Below are 20,568 nucleotides of genomic sequence, written 5' to 3'. Positions count from 1 at the left end.
ACCTTGTGTAAAAGACAAACTGGTGTTGCTAATCTGGTGAAGTGAGTGTGTGAGTCAATCGACTTTGTTCCCAGAGCCACTTTCCACCACTCGAGCTGCCACAGCAGTCATCTCCCCTTGCAAAGTGCATAGCTCTGTCTGCAACCATCTACTCATCAGCTCCCCGCCACCAGCTGCTCCCTCATCATTCATGCCAGTTGGAACTGAACACGGACCGTGAGCACGGGATTCTGTCTCCTCCCTCGCGTGGCAGGTGGAACCAACCTTGCAGGACTTTGTCCCACACCCCAGGAGATCTGTGAACGGCAAAGTCCGATGGTTCTCTGCTGTTCCTGGTGACCCACCCCCCCCCAGACAGGAGTTTGTCTCCATGTGTGTGAAGTGAGGGTATAGACTCCTCTGACACATCACTAAATGCCCCAGAGGAGGTCCACAGAAGGAGAGATGACCAGTACCCTGCAGTTATAGAGTCACACGGTGAAACAACACGGAAACAGGCCCTTCGGCCCAACTGGTCTATGCCCACCAAGACGTCCTATCCAAGTCAGTCCCATTTACCCACGTTTGGCCCACATCCCTCGAAACCTTTCCTATCCATGTACCTGTCCGAGTGTCTTCTAAAAGTTGTTATTGTACCTGCCTCAACCACTCCCTCTGGCACCTCGTTCCATATGGATATCACCCTTTGTGTCAAAAATTTACCCTCAAGTTCCTATTAAATCTCTCCCTTCTCACCTTAAACCTGTGTCCTCTAGTTCTTGATTCCCCAACCCTGGGAAAAACACTGAGTGCATTCACCCTGTCTACGCCCCTCGTGATTTTTTGCACCACTTTAAGATCCCCCCTCAGTCTCCTACGCTCAAGGAATGAAGGCCCAGCCTGTCCAACCTCTCCCTATAACTCAGTCCCTCGAAACCTGGCAACATCCTTGTAAATCCTTTCTGCAATCTGTCCAGTTTAACCACGTTTCCTACAGCAGGATGAACACAATACTCTAAGTGCGGCCTCACCGGCATCCTGTACAACCGCACCATGACCTCCCAACTTCTATACTCAGTGGCCTGACTGATGAAGTCCAGCGTGCCAAAAGCCTTCTTCACCACCCTGTCTCCCTGTGACTCCAATTTCAGTGAACCCTCAGGGTGGGGACCCCTATGCTTTCCTCTCTCTCTCTCTGTGGCAACGGTTGGTGCTGTTTGCGAGGTTCCACATCCTAATGGTAAAATATTCTGCAGAGTGACATGCCTTCTGATTTTCTGAAGGTTTGGAAGGGTGTGGGCCAAGTGTGGGCAGATGGGACCAGCTTAGGTGGACAGCTGACAGGATTGGAAGGTGAGTGTGCCCTGGGACGTTCCAGCCCATGTGTTGGACACCGCTCAGACTGTGCTTTTATCTCAGAGATATCGGCAGCCAGCTAGCAGAGGGGGATTCTCAAAGAGAAGCTCACTTAAAGGCTTACTCAGACATATCAAACAGGTCAGTAGCAGCTGCTGATTGTAGCTGAGACTGATGTTGCAGACAGCTGTAGCTGAGACTGATGTTTCAGACAGCTGTAGCTGAGACTGATGTTGCAGACAGCTGTAGCTGAGACTGATGTTGCAGACAGCTGTAGCTGAGACTGATGTTGCAGACAGCTGTAGCTGAGACTGATGTTGCAGACAGCTGTAGCTGAGACTGATGTTGCAGACAGCTGTAGCTGAGACTGATGTTGCAGACAGCTGTAGCTGAGACTGATGTTGCAGACAGCTGTAGCTGAGACTGATGTTTCAGACAGCTGTAGCTGAGACTGATGTTGCAGACAGCTGTAGCTGAGACTGATGTTGCAGACAGCTGTAGCTGAGACTGATGTTTCAGACAGCTGTAGCTGAGACTGATGTTGCAGACAGCTGTTGCTGAGACTGATGTTTCAGACAGCTGTAGCTGAGACTGATGTTGCAGACAGCTGCCTGTGGTGAGGAAAGAGGTGGCAGTTTGAAGAGGAGACCCAGACACTGAATCCCAACCTCAGAAACGCTGTCAGCAAAGTGACAAAGTGAAACCCCAGCAATACCTCCTGCAGACAGCGAGAGGGCAACTACAAGACACAGGTTGTCCATCAATCACTGCCACAGAGGTACTAGGAGCTCCACAGGCACTGACGCCTGTTGCACAGTTAGTACCACAGTCGCTGACGCCTGTTGCACAGTTAGTACCACAGTCGCTGACGCCTGTTGCACAGTCAGTACCACAGGTGCTGACGCCTGTTGCACAGTCAGTACCACAGGTGCTGACGCCTGTTGCACAGTCAGTACCACAGTCGCTGACGCCTGTTGCACAGTTAGTACCACAGTCGCTGACGCCTGTTGCACAGTTAGTACCACAGTCGCTGACGCCTGTTGCACAGTTAGTACCACAGTCGCTGATGCCTGTTGCACAGTTAGTACCACAGTCGCTGACGCCTGTTGCACAGTCAGTACCACAGTCGCTGACGCCTGTTGCACAGTCAGTACCACAGGCGCTGACGCCTGTTGCACAGTCAGTACCACAGGCGCTGACGCCTGTTGCACAGTCAGTACCACAGTCGCTGACGCCTGTTGCACAGTTAGTACCACAGTCGCTGACGCCTGTTGCACAGTTAGTACCACAGTCGCTGACGCCTGTTGCACAGTTAGTACCACAGGCGCTGACGCCTGTTGCACAGTTAGTACCACAGGCACCGGCGCCTGTTGCACAGTTTGTACCACAGTCGCTGACGCCTGTTGCACAGTTAGTACCACAGTCGCTGACGCCTGTTGCACAGTTAGTACCACAGTCGCTGACGCCTGTTGCACAGTTTGTACCACAGGCGCTGACGCCTGTTGCACAGTTAGTACCACAGGCACCGGCGCCTGTTGCACAGTTTGTACCACAGGTGCCAACACTGTGTACAGAAGCAGGCCCTTTGGCCCACTGTGTCCATACTAATCATTGGGTAACCACCTACACCAATCCCATTCAACAGCACTTGGGAACCTTCTATTGGCGATTCCAGTGCTTGTCTAGATAAGATTTCTTTATTAGTCACATGTACATCGAAACACACAGTGAAATGCATCTTTTGCGTAGAGTGTTCTGGGGGCAGCCCGCAAGCGTCACCACACTTCCGGCACCAACATAGCATGCCCACAACTTCCTAATCCCTACGTCTTTGGAATGTGGGAGGAAACCGGAGCACCCGGAGGAAACCCATGCAGACACGGGGAGAACGTACAAACTCTTTACAGACAGTGCATGGAATTGAACCCGGGTCACTGGTGCTGTAATAGTGTTACGCTAACTGCTACACTTAATGTTGTGAAGGTCTCTGCCTCCACCAACCCCTCAGGTAGTGCCTTCCAAACTCCAACACCCTCTGGGTGAAAAAAGTTTCCCTCAGACCCCCCTCTAAACCTCTTACCCGTTACCCTGAGGTCTTCTTCACCACCTTATCGACCTGTGCTGCCACCAGTTGCGGTCACCTCGCCAGCAGTCAGGACCACCAGTCCTGGGTGACCTCTGTACTGGAGACTGCCCTACAATACTGTGCCCCTCCGCTGACCCTTCACTCTCAACCCCTGACCAGGAAACCAGTGTCAGCTTTCTCACTACAGGCTGTGCCTGGGCAATGAACAGGTTTTCTTTCTACAGATGTCTGCAAGTTGATTTTGTCTGTCAGTCGGACACTCACTATGGTAACCACACTTCCACAATCTTGTCACGGATGGCATCAGAAGCACATAAGACTGATAAGAAAAAACTACAGGTGGAGAGAGAGAGAGGAAGCTAGTTTGTAGATACAAACATGTGTACATTGGACTTCTGAACTTAATAACATTATGGGAGCTTGTTCGTGTGTTTTTGTCCATAAGTTGGGCATTTGTAACCCGTGAACACCCTGTAAACATCTCTGCACCCTGACACCTCGCAGGCATGGTAGTGTAGCGGTTAGTGTAACGCTATTACAGCGCCAGTGACCCGGGTTCAAATCCGGCCGCTGTCTGTAAGGAGTTTGTACGTTCTCCCCGTGTCTGCGTAGGTTTCCTCCGGGTGCTCTGGTTTCCTCCCACATTCCAAAGACGTACAGGTTAGGAAGTTGTGGGCATGTTATGTTGGCGCCGGAAGTGTGGCGATACTTGTGGGCTGCCCCTAGAACACTACACAAAAAGATGCATTTCACTGTGTGTTTCGATGTACATGTGACTAATGAAGATATCTTATCTTATCTTATCTTATCTTATCTTATCTTATCTTATCTTATCTTATCTTATCTTATCTTATCTTATCTTATCTTATGTGCCTGCCCAGCCAGGGAATTTACCTTGGTCACTCAGTCTCAGTGAAGCACATGCTTCATAGACCACTGACCACTCTTGGACAACCTCCTCTCTGCACGATTACCTGATGGGTGGCTTTGAGCTCATCGGGCAGAGTTCATCAGCACCTGCATTTCTAAGATGCCCCGAGTGAACATTTTTACCAAGTCCATTATTTTTACGGGAAAGGCTTCACAAATATAGAAAGATATTTTTATAAACTCTGCCGTGAGGTTAGTTCCAGGTTTTGCCCTCTGGGAGTGTCGATGAATTCCCGAGGCCCAGTCAGGATGTCACTGCTGCCTGACCTGCTTCAATGATCTCCCTTTCATTTCACATTTCCAGCATCTGATGATATCTGATGTTTGGAGAGGGTGCAGAAGAGTTTCACCAGGATGCTGCCTGGCTTTGAAAATATTCGCTATAAGGACAGATTGGACAAACTTGGAGACCTGATAGAAATATTGAAAGGCATAGATAGGGTAGACGGTCAGAATCTTTGTCCCAGGGTAGAAATGTCACACACCAGAGGGCACAGGTTTGAGGTGAGGGGGGAAAGTTTGAAGGAAATGTGTCGGGTAAGTCTTTTACACAGAGTGCCTGGAGCACACTGCCGTCGGCCGTGGTGGAAGCAGGTACAACAGCAACATTTAAGAGACATTTAGAGAGGCACATGAACGGGCAGGGAATGGAGGAATGTGGATCCACCAGAGACGGCAGACGCTGGAGTCTGGGGCAACACACACTCTGCTGGAGGAACTCAGCGGGTCGAGCAGCGTCTGTGGGGCGGGGGGGGAGAATTATCATCAATTGACAGTCCTGAAGCAGAGCTTTGACCTGAAACGTCGACAATTCCTTCCCCCCACAGATGCTGTTTGACCCACTGAGTTCCTCCAGCTGATTGTTTGTTGCTCTGGAGAGATATGGATCATGTGCAGGCAGATAGGTTCAGTTTATCTTGGCATCATGGTCAGCACAGACATGGTGGGCCAAAGGGCCTGTACTGTTCTACGTTCTATATTCTATCCGCAGTGTGAATTGGAGGCCAGCTAAAATGATTGGATTCCTGTAAGATTGGAAGTTCTCCACAGGTCAGGCAGCATCTGCAGAGAGAGAAAGGGATCAATGTCTCAGCTCAGCGACCCATCCTCCAACGCCGATGAAGGATCCTCAGCCTGAAACATTAACTCTGCAGTTTGCCAGTTCGATTCCAGTGCCATATGGGGTGAAGCATTCGCCTGAGGTGGTGCTGTGGGAGCTCTTTATCTGAATTACCTGGATGCTGACATCCAGCCAGAAGCTCTGTGCAATTCTGCATCATTCCTGAACAGGCATTCGTACGTTCCACTGATGCCAGTAAATAGCTTCCTGCTGTACAATTCATCTGCCAGCCAAACAAATCTGTGACGGTCCTGAGTCCTCTTAACATGAGTCAGTCTTTATTCAGAATGGAGGAGAACATTTCTCAAGGCAGGAGACTTATTTAAGGGCCCCAGAGAGATGTGAGCTACTGTTTGACTGCTGCTCAGTCTGAGCAGGGTTTGCCTGAGGCAGCACCCTGCTCTCGGGCTGTGCTGTGCTCTCTTCACGCATGGTCTTGTAGCTCTGTCACCAGAGGCTTTGTGTGAAGCAGGGGCAGAACTTTCTCCTGGATGGCCCAGGTACTGTGGGCCAAATGGTCTCCTTCTGTGAACAGTGTCTGATCGTCTAGTTTGCAATCCAGCTTATCACACAATCACTTCCAAAAGGATAGGGCCCATGGGATCCAGGGCAAGTTGGCAAATTGGATCCAGAAGTGGCTTGGTGTTGGAGACAGAGGGTGACGGTGGAGGGGTGTTTCAGTGATTGGAGCCTGTGACCAATGTTGGACCACCCTTGCTGTCTGGTGTCTACAATAACGACTTGGATGTGAATGTCGGAAGTTTGGTGGGTAAGTTTGACATGAAAATTGGTGCTGGTGTTGATAGTGAAGAGGGCAGCCTAAGGCTGCAGGATGAAGTTTATCAGCTGGTAAGTTAGGCAGTGCCATGGCAGGTGGAACATAACCCTGGTCAGTCTGAGGTGGTACGTTTTGGGCAGGGTCTAATTGGGGTAGGACATACACCAGGAATGTCGGGCGTGTTGGGGAACAAAGGTGTACAGCTCCACAGCACAGGTAGTTGGGGTGGTGAAGAAGGCATATGGATACTTACCTTCATTAACTGGGGCACAGAGTACAAGAGCAGGGAGGTTATGGTACGACTTTTAAAATATTGTTTAGGCCATAGCTGGAGTGTTGTGCGTAGTTCTGGTCTCCACACTGTAGAACACACAACAGTACAGCACAGGAACAGGCCCTTGGGCACACCATGTCTGTGCTGTATTAAATTAAACTAGTTCCCTTCTTTCTGTATGCACACCCCGCCATTCCCTGCCTGTTCATGTGTCTGTCTAACAGCCTCTTAAACACCACTGTCATATCCGCTTTCACCACCTCCCCTGGCAGCCCATTCCAGGCACCCACCACTCTGTGTAAAAAACTTGCCCCACACATCGTGATCGCACGGGCATCAAAGTTATGAGGAGAGAGTGGATAGGCTGGGGTTGTTTTCCTTGGAGTGGGGAGGCTGATAAAGGTGCATAAAACGATGAGGGGAATCGAGAGGACAGATAGAAACTTTTCCCCGTGGCTGAGTGTCTGAGACTAGAAGGTGGAGGTTTAAGGTGAAGGGTGAAAGGATAAGAGGGGATCTGAGGAAGAACTTTCACCCAGAGGGAGGTTGCAGTCTGGAACACCCCGCCTGAGAAAATGATTGAGGTGGGAGTCTTGCAGCATTTAAGAAGCATCTGGTCGAACACTTGAATCACCAAGGCAGAGTAGATTACGGACAAAGTGCTGGTATATAGGATTAGTATAGATCGGTACTTGCTTTTCCCTTGTACTACCTTAATGTACCAATGTAATGAAATGATCTGTATGGATGGCATGCAAAACAAAGATTTTCACTGTATCTCGGTCCGTGTGTCAATAATAAACTAATTTACCAACCTTACTTGATGCCTGGTATGGACATGTGGGCCAAAGGGCCTGGTTCTGTGCTGTATGTTTCCATGATTCATTGGAAATCATAGATTTCAAAATCAGGCCTCCCCAGAATGTTGTTGGCAGGGACTTAATTGGAGAGAGAAACAAGCATTCTTGCACTTTGAAAAGAAGTATAATCTTACGCTGCCGGCAAAGCCGTGTTTGTTCAGCTCCCCGCAGTCTGTCACCATCATGGACTGTAATACTGGCTTTGATTAAAGAGGCTTGGATTTCTCATCCATGTTCTTCACAACACAAAGACAATTAGATACACAAATCGACCAAACCCTTTGCATTTACCTTGAAGTGTCATTGTTCTCGTGCTAGTCGTTTCACAAATCAATCTGCAGCCTGATAAAAGCACAAGCGACTAATAAAAAGAAAACTAATCGAGATTTAGAACAGATCCGTCCCTTGGCATTTTTTACAAAGAGCAAGATTGTCCATCACGGTTACGCTCAACGCTTCAGAACTGTGTAAATAAAAGGGAAGCTGCTGTGCCTTGGTTATTGGGAGGAAGCGTCATGGGGTAATTTCCCCACAGTGTTTGAAGTGTATACATGCCTACAGTCTATCCATATGTCTGTCAGCCTGTGTCTAATTCACCAATCCCCAGCAACTCTCCAATTCTCCTGCCTCCAATCCTGTGCCTCTGATTTCCCCAGGCATCCCCCCCCCCACCCCCCACTTCACCTCACTCCCCAGAAACTCCTCCCTCTGATCTGTTGCAATCCACTCATGCTTTTGTTGGGATCACTGCTATTGAGATTGCTTGTTGCTCTAGTTCCCAAGGTACTGGGCAGTATTGTCCTCTGTCACTGCCTGAGTCCCAGTCAGGTCCAAGCCAGAGTGATAAGCGATGGTTTGACCCACCAGCTGATTCAGTTCTTTGTGGGTGTACCACCCCTGTGCTCCCACACTCCTCGACCTCACCAGAGCTCTGCTGCTCGTTTCCTGTCTCCTCCTGGGTCACCTCCAGGCTTCCTGCACAATTTTTACCCCATCCAGAAACACCAGTTTTTTACATCCCACCCTTGTTCTCAGATCTTCCCATCACTGTGTCTCTGACCAGAGGAAGCCCATGCAAACCTGCCAACCCTGTATCTCACTGTGCCACCTCCCTGTGTCTCACTGTCCCAGTGAGAATCCTCCATGGGATGGGCGGACATAGCTCCCAACACCTGGACCAATATCCATTCTTTCTGGGTCAGGTGCGGCATTGGTTAAATGCACCGTACAACTCCCCTCACCCCTCCTCTGAGCCAGAGTGGGCTAGTCTGGGACCTACTCAGGAAGCCCCTGTAATTTGCACATCTGTGGAGGAAGCAGATGAACATCTGGGCTGGCCTCTGAGTGACCAGGCAGCAGGCGCTGTAAGTGTCTCTGTACCTCCCTGATACACTCTCTGAGATGCTCAAAATCATCAGCAACTTAAACAAGGTCCATTTTTCCCCAAAGCAGCTCAGAGTCAAATAGCATGTTTACAGTTACTTTGCTTCACCTGAACCCCTCCTGTGAGAGGAGACTGCATTAACGGAACATGGCCTTGGAGGGATATTGCGAATGGCAGACCTGTCACAGTAGGGGCCTTGTACTTGTACCCTCTCCCATCACCGGGACAAAATTCCTGGGTGGACCAATATATTCATTATCACAAGGATCAGTGTAAAAGTGATAGAGTCACAGAGTCACACAGCACAGAGACAGGCCCTTCGGCCTAACTGATCCATGCCGACCAAGATTCCCATCCGAGCCAGTCCCATTTGCCTGCATTTGACCCACATCCCTCAGAACCTTTCCGATCCATGTACCTGTCCAAGTAAATGTTTATTTGTTGTTAAGTGTTGTTCATGTACCTGCCTCAACGACTTCTTCTTGCAGCTCGTTCCATAAACTCACCACCCTCTGTGTGAAAAAGTTCCCCTCAGATTGCTATTAAATCTCTCCGCTCTCACTTTAAACCAATGTCCTCTAGTTCTTGATTCCCCAACCCTGGGAAAAAGACTGCACCCCTTCTATGCCCCTCATGATTTTATACACCTCTATAAGATCACCCCTCAGTCTCCCACTCTCCAATGAATAAGGTCCTAGCCTGCCCAACCTCTCCCGAAAACTCAAGCCCTCAAGTCCTGGCAACATTCTCATAAATCTTTTCTACACTCTTTCCAGCTTAATAGGATCTTTCTGACAGCAGGGCGACCAAAACTGAACACAATTTCCCAAGTGCGGCCTCACCAACATCTTCTACAACTGCACATAACATCCCAACTGCTGTACTCAATGCCCTGACTGATGAAGGCCAGCTTGCCAGAAGCCTTCTTCACCACCGTCTACCTGTGACGCCATGTTCAGGGAATCATGTACTTGTTCTACAACACTCCCCAGGGCCCTACCGTTCACTGTCAAAGTCCTACCCTGGTTTGACTTCCTTGCAACACCCTGCACTTATCCGAATTAAACTCCATTTGCCATTCCTTGGCCCACTTACCCAGCTGATAAAATTTCTGCTGTAAGTCTTGATAACTTTCTTCGCTGTCTACGATACCACCTACTCTCATGTCATCTGCGATCTTACTAACCTGGTGAGTGTTGCAGAACATCACACCCACAGGGACGCTGTGTACAGCGGTTCAATGCACCATTCAGCCTGTGTTACTGGGCAATAAACCAGGGATTGCAGGGTGAAGACTGAGCTCAAATTGCTTCACTTCCCATCTTCCCAATATTGTTATTACATTTGGACAGAATTATGAATAGTGTGAAAAGTATCTTTGGAAAAGGAAGAGAAGCAATAAAAATTCAGTTTATTGAGTGGCTATATATCAGGGCTGCAATTATTGAACGGGCAGTGCACAGTGCTTGTGGCTACCATTGCTTCTGTTCCTCAGGAAGTAATTGGAATCTAAATCCAAGCGATCGTGGTACGGCTGATTCTGTGAACACTGACTGCACCCCACCCCACCCCCCCCCCCCCCCACCTGAAGAAGTCAAGTGCCCTGCTCACGGTGAAACCTTATTTCTTATGTTTGGACGAGGGATGGCAATTTATTTAACATTTAAAGTTACCTTAAGGACATTAAGACAGCTGGAGTAGGAGGACAATAAATGGTCGGGCCCTGGGGAGTGTCCTGGAACAGAGGTACCCAGGGTTCCCTGAAAGTGGAGACACGGGTTGACAGGGTGGGGAAGAAGGTGTTTGGCACGCTGGCCTTCATCAGTCAGGGCACTGAGTACAGGAGTTGGGATGTTATATTACAATTGTACAAGTCATTGGTGAGACCACACCTGGAGTGTTGTGTGCAGCTCTGGTCACCCAGCTATAGGAAGGGTGTCTCTGAGCTGGAAAAGGTGCAAAAAAGATTCACAAGGATGTTACTGGGACTGAAGGGCTTCAGTTACAAGGAGAGGCTGGACAGGCTGGGAATGTTTTCCCTGGAGCGAAGGAGGCTGAGGGGTGACCTTATAGAGCTCTATAAAGTCATGAGGGGTGTAGGTTAGGTCACTATCTTTTCCCCAGGGTAGGGGACTCTAGAATTAGAGGGGACAGGGTTTAGGGTGAGAGGGGAGAGACTTAAAGGAGATCTGAGGGACAACATTTTCACAAAGAGGGTGGTGGGTGTGTGGAACGAGCTGCCAGAGGAAGTGGTGAAAGGTCGAGGGATTGAGGGTGATGGGGAGCTGGCACAGAAGGGGAGTTGAGGCCAGCGTAGCTCAGCCGTGGTCACATTGAATGGTGGCCAGACTTGAGGGGCCGAGTGGCCGCCTCCTGCTCCCATTTCTTCGTGCGTTGAGTCAGTGCACTGGGAAGCCCTAGTCACTCTGATGGCTGTCATGGGTTCACCAGGAACCAGCAGTGACAGGAGGCAGATAACTCACGCTTTCAGTGGGATTTTGAGAGATGGACCAGGACAGGTGGAGTGGTGCCTGGCTTGTCCGTCACCTGGTGCCATGGGACCTTCTGTCGCTGCCTGATGATTCCCTCTGACGCAGTAGAACTTCCCCAGCACTGGGGGGGGGGGGGGGGGGGGGGTAGTCAGCCAGTGAACATGAATCGAACCCACAACGTTGAACCAGGGTGAATGTGTGAATGGGTGAAGATTCATCAGGAGACACCAGAGACGGCTGGCTCTGGGATCTAGAGCAACACACAACCAGCTCAGCGGGTTGAGCAGCGTCTGTGGAGGGAAAGGAACTGTCGACGTTTCAGGTTGAAACCCTGCATCTTGGCCCGCTGAGTTCCTCCAGCAGCCAGTTCCTCCAGTATGTTGTCTGTTGCTGAAGATTCACCAGCTTAGATGAGCTAACTTTAACCTTGGTGACCTCCTTAAGCTGCTGGGATGCCCGGGTTTCGGAGGGAGGTTCTGTGCAGAGCGTCAGCCAGTGATTATCAGCTCAGCCGGGATTTTGACTCATGTATTCCCAGGTGCTGTGCTCGACTTGTCTTCCCAGAATTAATCTTCTTTGTCTGAGGTTAATCGTTGGACTCATCACATCCCGGTCAGACAGGCCGGTCTCTGGTGAGCCAAAGCTCCAGTCTGATGATCGCTCTTCACCCTGGTTCCTGGGAGAGGAGGGGAAACCTCAGCTGGCTTCTGTCGAGGTTTTCTACAGAGGTAGGGGCGGAGTGTGAGGCAATGCAGTGAGTCCCACCTCTGCACCCATCGCTGTGTGCCCATTGTCAGCAATCCCACCACCGACAGTCACTGACTCAAACACAGGCCATTTGGCCCACTGTTCTCTGCTGGCCGTTTCTGCTGCACACCAACCTCCCCCTCCCCTCCCCCCGTCCGCCCACCTTGTTCCAGAATCACCCAGACTGTAGACTTCAGATACAGGCCATTCAGCCCCATGACACTGTGCCGGAGTTTCTGCTTCTCTCTGTGTGTGAAATCATGAGGGGCATAGCTAGGGTGAATGCTCAGTCTCTTTCCCAGGGAAAGGGAACTAAAAACCAGAGGACACCGGCTTAAAGTGAGAGGGAAAAGATTCAAAAGCGACCTGAGGGGATCTCCTTCACACAATCGGTACAGGGAAGGAGATGCCAGAGGACGTGGTGAGACGCAGGTACGTTAACAACATTTACAAAAGACACTTGGACAGGTATGTGGGTAGGAAAGGTTTCGAGGGACGTGGCAAATGGGAGTAGCTCAGTTAGAGACGGTGGTCAGCATGGATGAGTTGGGCCGAAGGGCCTGTTTCCATGCTGTATGACTCTATGAGTCTTCCACTGTCTCCGCCTCCTTCATCCCCCCCAAATCCCTCCCTCCCTCGTCTCTCCGGCTTTCCCCTACACCCCTCACCCCTGTCTACTCTCTGCCTCAAGCATCCACACCGCCCCCCCACCCCCAACTCTCTGGGGAAGGAGGTCTCTCCTGAATTCTGATTGGATGCATCAATGGCTGTCTCACATTTACCCCCCAGTTTGGTTCTGTGCCCCCATAAGAACATCCCCGGTACCAGAGAGCCCGGGGACTGAGCTGATCGCTGACCCAGCCAGTTTGACCCCGGCTGTAGTGACGGCTGCAGACACTGGGACACAGTGTGGGACTTGTCTCTGCTGGACTGTCTCCGGTGGCCCCGCTCCTGCAGCAACCTGGCGTTTGGCTGCGGCCACGGCTGTTGCTCTGTCTCTCCTTCACCTCCGCTGTCCCAATTCTGGTCTGGAAACACACGGACCAGCCTCAGGTGAGCTCCTCCACCTCTGTCACCCAGCAACGTGTCTGCAGACCTGCATGATGGCAGCGTGCATCCTGACACACAGACAGGGATCTGCACCACACCCTACTGGCACCATCTTGGGAAGCAGTGTGAGACAGTAACATTATCTGAGCACTGAGCAGTGAACAAAGCTCTCTGAGCTCTGTCCTACATCTACACCTTCCAGGCTGGCCCACTGCCCCATCGAGTCCACTCTTCCCCTCTATACACCCTCGGCATCAGTGGGAACCTCAAGAGAAGCCAGCTCCGCCTTCCCCCACCTCTCTGAGGAAACGGATCGAACTCATCACCGAACTAGAGCCTCTTTGGTGACTAGTGAAGAACCTCAGGGATCTATGTTCTATATTATAGAGGTTGATAAAATCATGAGGGGCAGAGTCTTTTCCCCAGTGTAGGGGAGTCTAAAACTGGAGGGCACAGGTTTAAGGTGAGAGGGGAAAGAGTTAAAGGGGAAAGATTTACAGGGGACCTGAGGGGTAACCTGGGTATATGGAAAAAGCTGCCTGAGGAAGTGCTAGAGGTGGGTACATTTACAATGTTTAAGAAGCATTTGGACAGGTACATGGAGAGGAAGGATTTGGAAGGGGCCAAATGGGCCAAACACAGGCAAATGGGACTAGCTGAGGTAGGCTTGGTCGGCACGGACCAGTTGGGCCGAAGGGCCTGTTTCCATGATGTAGGACCCAAAGCCCCATGTTATTATTGTACAAATCAAGCAGCAAGTTCAGATAAACAGTCCAGGAAATGTAAATTTCCAGAATTTTACAGGTCATTTTCGAGATCACTTGTTTCTCTCTGAGCAACTTTGCTGAATTCGCAGGAATAACTTTCTGTGCAAGTTTGGAAATAAAATTGAAACACTTTACAAAACACTGGTTAGACTGCACTTGGAGCTGTGTGCAGTTCTGGTCACCACACTGCAGGAAGGATGCAGTTGTGCTGGAGAGGGTGCAGAGGAGATTCCCCAGGATGTTGCCTGGATTAGAGGACCTTAGTTGAAAGACTGGACAGGCTGGACTGGTTTTCCCTGGAGCGAAGGAGGCTGAGGGGTGACCTGAGAGAGGTGTACAAGATTGTGAGAGTCAGAATCCTTTTCCCAATGGTAATGGTATCAAAAACAAGAGGGCAGAGGTTTAAGGTGAGAGGAAGGGATTTTAAAGGGGATCTGAGGGGTAAGGTTTTCCACAGAGAGTGGTTGATATCTGGAACTCGCTGCCAGAGGAGGTGGTGGAGTCAGGTGCACGCACTCCGTGTAAGAGACATTGAGACAGACACGTAAATAGACAAGGCGTGGAAGGATACGGTGCTAATGCGGGCAAATGGGATCAGTGTAGATGGGCAGAAAGGTCAGCATGGATGTGGTGGGCCGAAGGGCCTGTTTCTGTGCTGTCCTGCTCTGTGGTTCTTTGATCAGTAGAGGGGGCCAAATGTCACATTTCCAAGCATGTCCAGAGGCTTCGAGGAGATACGGAGTGAATGGGCAGGGACTTGGCAGACGGAAGAGAATGGGGAAAATGTGAAGTCTTCCACTTGGGGAAAGGAGGGACTGGTGTGTAGTGATCATGTTCAATGAGATCTGGGTGTCCTTGTACACATCACTGAAAGCAAACGTGGGTGCAGAAAGTGATTAGAAAGGCAAATGGTATGTTGGCCTTTACTACAAGAGGATGTGAGTGCAAGAGTAAAGACGTCTGAACATCATTAGATAGGGCTTTGGTGGGACCAGCCCTGGAGTGGTGTGGGCAGTTCTAGTCCCCTTACCTGAGGAAGGGTGGGTGCTGCGGAGGCAGTGCAGAGGAAGTTTAGAAGATTGAGAGGAAATCTCAATGAAACTTCTGAAGTTCTTACGTGGCTCAACAGACTGGATGAAGGGAAGAGGTTTCCCTGGCTGAGGATGATGGGCAGCTGAAACCAGGAGCTCAGTTAACCAGTGCTCCTGCTCACTAACCAGTGACCTTGCTCACTGACTAATCCTGGTCACTAACTAGCTCCTCTGTCACTAGTCGACCCTCCTGCTCACTAACGGGCCCTGGCACTGTGTGGGTGTGGAGTGTGGGTGTGAGCATCCTGGGCCCAACACCAGGCCCATCGGCACTGCCACTGTGTGAGGACTCTCACAGGACACACAGTAAAATGGTCAGAGGTGCCCCATGCCCTGTGACATCAGATCCCAACATCACACAAGGAGAACACATAGGAACCAGAAATAGGCCACTTGGCCCCTCAAACCTGCTGCCCCACTACAAGACCATTATGGCTGACCTGCCCCTCAACTCTTCTGGGCCAGTTCCACACAGCCCTCAATTGTCGGCGCTTTCAAAAAAGTATCTGCCTCCTCTCCAAGTGCCCCCAGTGGTCCAGCCTCCACAACCCTCTGGGGTAGAGAGGGAAGTGTGCTCCAGACCCAACCCCTGTACCCGACCGAGAGTGGTGTTGGACTACGTCAGGTGAGAGACTCTCGCGCAGCAGCGATCTGCACAAGTTAATAGTCTTTAATACACATGACTGAGCTGCAATAATTCACCTGCCACTGTTGCAATATGCTGTGCCACATGGCACGATCATTGTTCCATCATTACGACATGTTGTGAAACCTTACTGACCAGGTCGCTATAGACAACAGAGTCCCGTCACACACTCGCAGGGCAGGGACAGTTAGATACAGAGTGAAGCCCCCTCTGCACCATCCCGTCACACACTCCCAGGGCAGGGACAGTTAGATACAGAGTGAAGCTCCCTCTACACCGTCCCGTCACACACTCCCAGGGCAGGGACAGTTAGATACAGAGTGAAGCTCCCTCTACACCGTCCCGTCACACACTCCCAGGGCAGGGACAGTTAGATACAGAGTGAAGCTCCCTCTACACTGTCCCATCACACACTCCCAAGGCAGGGACAGTTAGATACAGAGTGAAGCCCCCTCTGCACCGTCCCGTCACACACTCCCAGGGCAGGGACAGTTAGATACAGAGTGAAGCTCCCTCTACACCGTCCCGTCACACACTCCCAGGGCAGGGACAGTTAGATACTGAGTGAAGCTCCCTCTACACCGTCCCGTCACACACTCCCAGGGCAGGGACAGTTAGATACAGAGTGAAACTCCCACTTCATACTGAGACTTAACATTTACTTGGACCAGGTTTGAACCCTTAGTCCTGAGAAAAGTGATCTCACTGTTTTGTGACTTTTCCTATTTCCTCACCCCAGAGTCAAACTCCTGAACATGACATGTTACCGTGGAAACAAATTGCTAGAGTCTTTGAGACAAGTGTCAGAGGACCATGGAAGATCATCGTTGGCCACTCAGGGACGAAAGGGGTGTCTGGGGACCATGTGTAATGAATAGTGTCAGTGATTCTGCCTGAAGACATGACCTAAAATGTAATACTGAACAACACTGTTAACAGTTCATCTGTTATCATTAAGAGAGATGAGTTACTTTAAATACAATTAGGAACTTTAAAATCAATGAAGCTGCCAGCTAATTATATGGATATAAATCCAGTGTAGATGGATTGTAGGAGTTCAGGAGCCCGGAAAGATACAAGACGGTGTTCTGGAAGCCCTCGACAGGTCCCATCAAGTTCGTTGGGCAGCTGTTTGTTCAGACAAGAGCGTTTAATGCATGTGTTTTATCTTAAATGGGCAATAGGGCTAAACTGAGTTGTCTGAGCTGGTTAGTTGGATGTTAGTAACCGCTACGAAGCTCAAAGAAACCATTAGGAGATGTTTGAGATGGGGGAAGGAATTGTAAGCCACATATTGTGGAGTTGCTGGTGAGAGTAACCTGGTCAACGTTGGTTAGCTGGGCTGTCAGAGTTGCAGGCTGGTTCAGACTGTGGAAGTCATGGCTCTGTGCAGTGGGGAATGGAGAACTCATTGGATGAATTTCTTCTCTGTTTGGGGACCCATCAGCATTGGCTCCCAGCAGAGACCTGGGCTCATTGCTATCTATCCCCGCCACTGACAGTTCAGGGCTGTGATCTGCAGGTTTGTACATGTGAGGTGCAGTGAACTGAGATTTCTGGATTATGGAGCTGTAATTCCTCCCGAATAGCTTCGGGCCCAGGAGTCTTGATTACAAGTTATGTAAGAGCCAAACCCTGTCAGCTGCTGTGTTCAGGGGACAGCGGATATGAGGAAGATGCTGTGATTAATAGTCTGTCCAGCTTCCCCTGTGAATGCACTTAGTGTGATCTGGATACATTTGGTTAGTGATGGTTCTGTACAAGTGTGTCAGGCATATACCTGAAGTGGACTGATGTACTGAATGACAATTATGCATTAGGCCCACTTCTCTGCCTCCACACACTGTGAATTTCCAGAGATAGACCTGAAATTACCAGAACTGCTCTTTGGTTCAGAAGCAATTTTTGAATTTGGATGCGATCACCATGAACACTAAATACTGAGCTCCACGTCCAATTCCAGGTCCCTCTCCTCCTCCTTCATCGTCTCCATGGACAATTGATTTTGGTCACAGGATTTTAAGATTGTGTAAAATACAAACACTTCAAATACAAGACAATCTTTCTGTAAATGCCCTGATTATTTTTGATGCTTTGCTTTTCCTCAGTAACCCTTTCCCTTCAATGTGTTTGGAGAACAGACATTGCAGGCTCAACAGCTCAAATCAACTTTATAGTGGGCATGAGGTAATTATGTGTGACGGGACAGTGTAGAGGGAGCTTCACTCTGTATCTAACTGTCCCTGCCCTGGGAGTGTGTGACGGGACAGTGTAGAGGGAGCTTCACTCTGTATCTAACTGTCTCTGCCCTGGGAGTGTGTGACGGGACAGTGTAGAGGGAGCTTCACTCTGTATCTAACTGTCCCTGCCCTGGGAGTGTGTGACGTACAGTGTCAAGGGAGCTTCACTCTGTATCTGCAGTAACAGTGCTGGATTTGCCGCAGTGTTCTTCAGTGTGTGAAGGGCTCACCACAGATAAACACTCAGCACAGGGAGACTACATGTTCAGACTTCCTGCCAGATCTTTAGGAAGGTAAGTGGAGGAAGCAGGAGATCCCATTCAGTCCCTTCTCCCTGCTCCACCATTCGTCAGTGTTTGCCTGGCCTTTACCTCAGTGCCATGGTCCTGCACTGTCTGTTTCCCTGGGCAACTTGTGGTTATTGATCACAGTCTGGAGGACATGTTGCTTGTTTTCTGAGCAGGATCTCAGAATTGTGTGGTCAGTTTACAGTAAAGCGTGTAATGGCAAAATCCATTCTGATTGAATTTTCATCCTGAGTAATGTACCGGTTGTGAGGTTGATTCTATAAAGCTATTTATTGTGGTCAGACTTGGTTTCTGGGGTTAGCTATTCATTGAGTCACAGAGCTCAGAAACAGGCCCTTCTGCCCACCGAGTCTGTCCTGACCTTCAACCACCCATTAACACCAGCCCTACACCAACCCCATTTTATTCTCTGCACATTCTCACCACCTCTCCCCCCAAGATTCTACCCCAATTACCCCCACACGCTGGGGGCAATTTACAGCGGCCAATTAACCCACTGACCTGCACGTCGTTGGGGTGTGAGAGGAAACCGGAGCACCCGGGGGTCACAGGGAGAATGTGCGAAGTCCACACAGACAGTGCCGGAGGTCGGGTTCGAACCCGGGTCTCTGGCGCTGTGAGGCAGTGGTTCCACCCACTGTGTCACTGTTGCTCCAGGTGTAGGGCTCTGCTTTAATGGCAAGGTGATGGGCTTGGGATTGAATGCTGAGTCACTGATATTCCATTCGGCCTGCAGGTGGCAGGACACTGAGGCAGTGGAGAAGTCCCAGGCTGGGCAAGGAGATGTTTCTGCGGATCCCCTTTGTCCCATCATCTACTCCACCTGAATGAATCCAGAGCTCCTGCGTGTGAACCAGGAGCAGAAAGTTGTTTGTCCTCTCGTCTGCTTCACCACTCAGCAAGATCATGGCCGATCCTCAACCTCAAGCCCAGGTTCCCGCTCCATTCCCACATCCCCCCCCATTCCTCAGTGTCCGGAGATTGTTGATCTCACACCTCCCGATCCCTGAGGCCCTCCAGTGTCCTGACCTGAGCCCCCTGGTTGAGGGCACAACCTAGTCTATCAGTTGTCCTTCCCCGCTGACCCGAGGGGCCTCCAGACAAGGCTGCTGTCTCCAGCCCCTCCATCCCAGACCTTGCCTGGTCACCGTCCACTCTGCTGACCCATCCCCTGTACCCCTGGTCCAGGGCAGCAGGGGGAGGTGTCTGTGACTCTCCGAGGAGCCCAGGCCCTGGACACTGAGTGAGGCAGGTTCTCAGCTGGGCCGCTGGCGAGCATTGGTCAGGCTCAGCCCCACCCTGGGGTCTGCAGTGTGTTCCCCACCCACTGCTAACCCCTCAGTAGGTCCGTGTCAACTGTCCGTGCTGTTCTCTCGGTCTGCCACCTCCCCTCTCTGTTGTAACTGTGCTAGATAAAATGGTGGGGGGGGGGGGGGTCTCCCTCCCCACAGGGGACAGCCTGCTCCTGGCCCACACCGGCACCCCACCAGCTCCTTGGGATTAAACAGGCAGCTCGCAAAAAATGTCCAACACTGTGGCTTAAGTCACAAACTTTCATCACTCGTTCATGGATCTGGGCATCGCTGCCCAGGGCAGCATTTATTCCCCATCCCCAACTGCCCCTGGGAAGGTGGAGGATGAGCTGCCTTCTTGAACTGCTGCAGACCTTCTGGTGAAGGTGCCCCCATGGTGCTGTTGGGGAGAGGGATCCAGGGTTTTGACCCAATGACAGTGAAGGAACGGCAATAGATTTCCAAGTCAGGATGGTGGTTGACGGAGGGGAACCTGAAGGTGGTGGTGCTGCCTTGTGTGCTTGCGGCCTGAAGGAACAGCTGGGCTTGGTATTGGTTTATTATTGTCACTTTTATTGAGGTACAGTGAAAAGCTTGTCTTCCAAACCGATCGTACAGGTCAATTCATTACACAGTGCAGTTACATTGGGTTAGTGCAGAGTGCATTGATGTAGTACAGGTAAAAACAATAACAGTACAGAGTAAAGTGTCACAGCTACAGAGAAAGTGCAGTGCAATAAGGTGCAAGGTCACAACAAGGTAGATCGTGAGGTCATAGTCCATCTCATTGTATAAGGGAACCATTCAATAGTCTTATTGCAGTGAAGTAGAAGCTGTCCTTGAGCCTGGTGGTACGTGTCCTGAACAGTGTGAGGAGAAGGTTCAGTGTCAGGCGTGTGACGCTGCATCCTCAAGTCTCCTGTCTCACCCCCCCTCTCTCTCTCTCTCTCTCTCTCTCACGTTCACAGGCAGTCAGGCACAGTCCCCGCTGACCCAGAACGTGACAGCGGTGGAAGGAGGAACTGCAATGTTGACCTGCAAGGTCGACCAGAATGACAACACCTCCCTCCAGTGGTCTAACCCAGCACAGCAGACCCTCTACTTCGACGACAAGAAAGGTAAGGGTGTGGGGCCTCCTGGTCGGTCAAGGTGGCCACTCAGGGGTCCG

At 50.6% G+C, this 20,568-nt stretch overlaps 1 protein-coding gene across 4 annotated transcripts in view; it reads left to right on the top strand.

The window, feature by feature from the left end:
• The window catches only part of cadm2b (cell adhesion molecule 2b), a 1,294,793-nt gene that overhangs the window by 1,112,409 nt on the left and 161,816 nt on the right, over nucleotides 1-20,568 (top strand). For all 4 annotated transcript variants that reach the window (XM_052015251.1, XM_052015250.1, XM_052015253.1 and 1 more), the window contains one exon: nucleotides 20,369-20,518. In XM_052015251.1, the coding sequence (XP_051871211.1) occupies nucleotides 20,369-20,518 (150 nt within the window). The remainder of the gene's footprint in view (nucleotides 1-20,368; nucleotides 20,519-20,568) is intronic.

This window comes from Pristis pectinata, chromosome 4 (assembly GCF_009764475.1).
Source record: "Pristis pectinata isolate sPriPec2 chromosome 4, sPriPec2.1.pri, whole genome shotgun sequence".
Lineage (NCBI taxonomy): Eukaryota > Metazoa > Chordata > Chondrichthyes > Rhinopristiformes > Pristidae > Pristis > Pristis pectinata.
The sequence above is the reverse complement of the archived record's forward strand: the minus strand, read 5'-3'. Positions and strand labels throughout refer to the sequence as shown.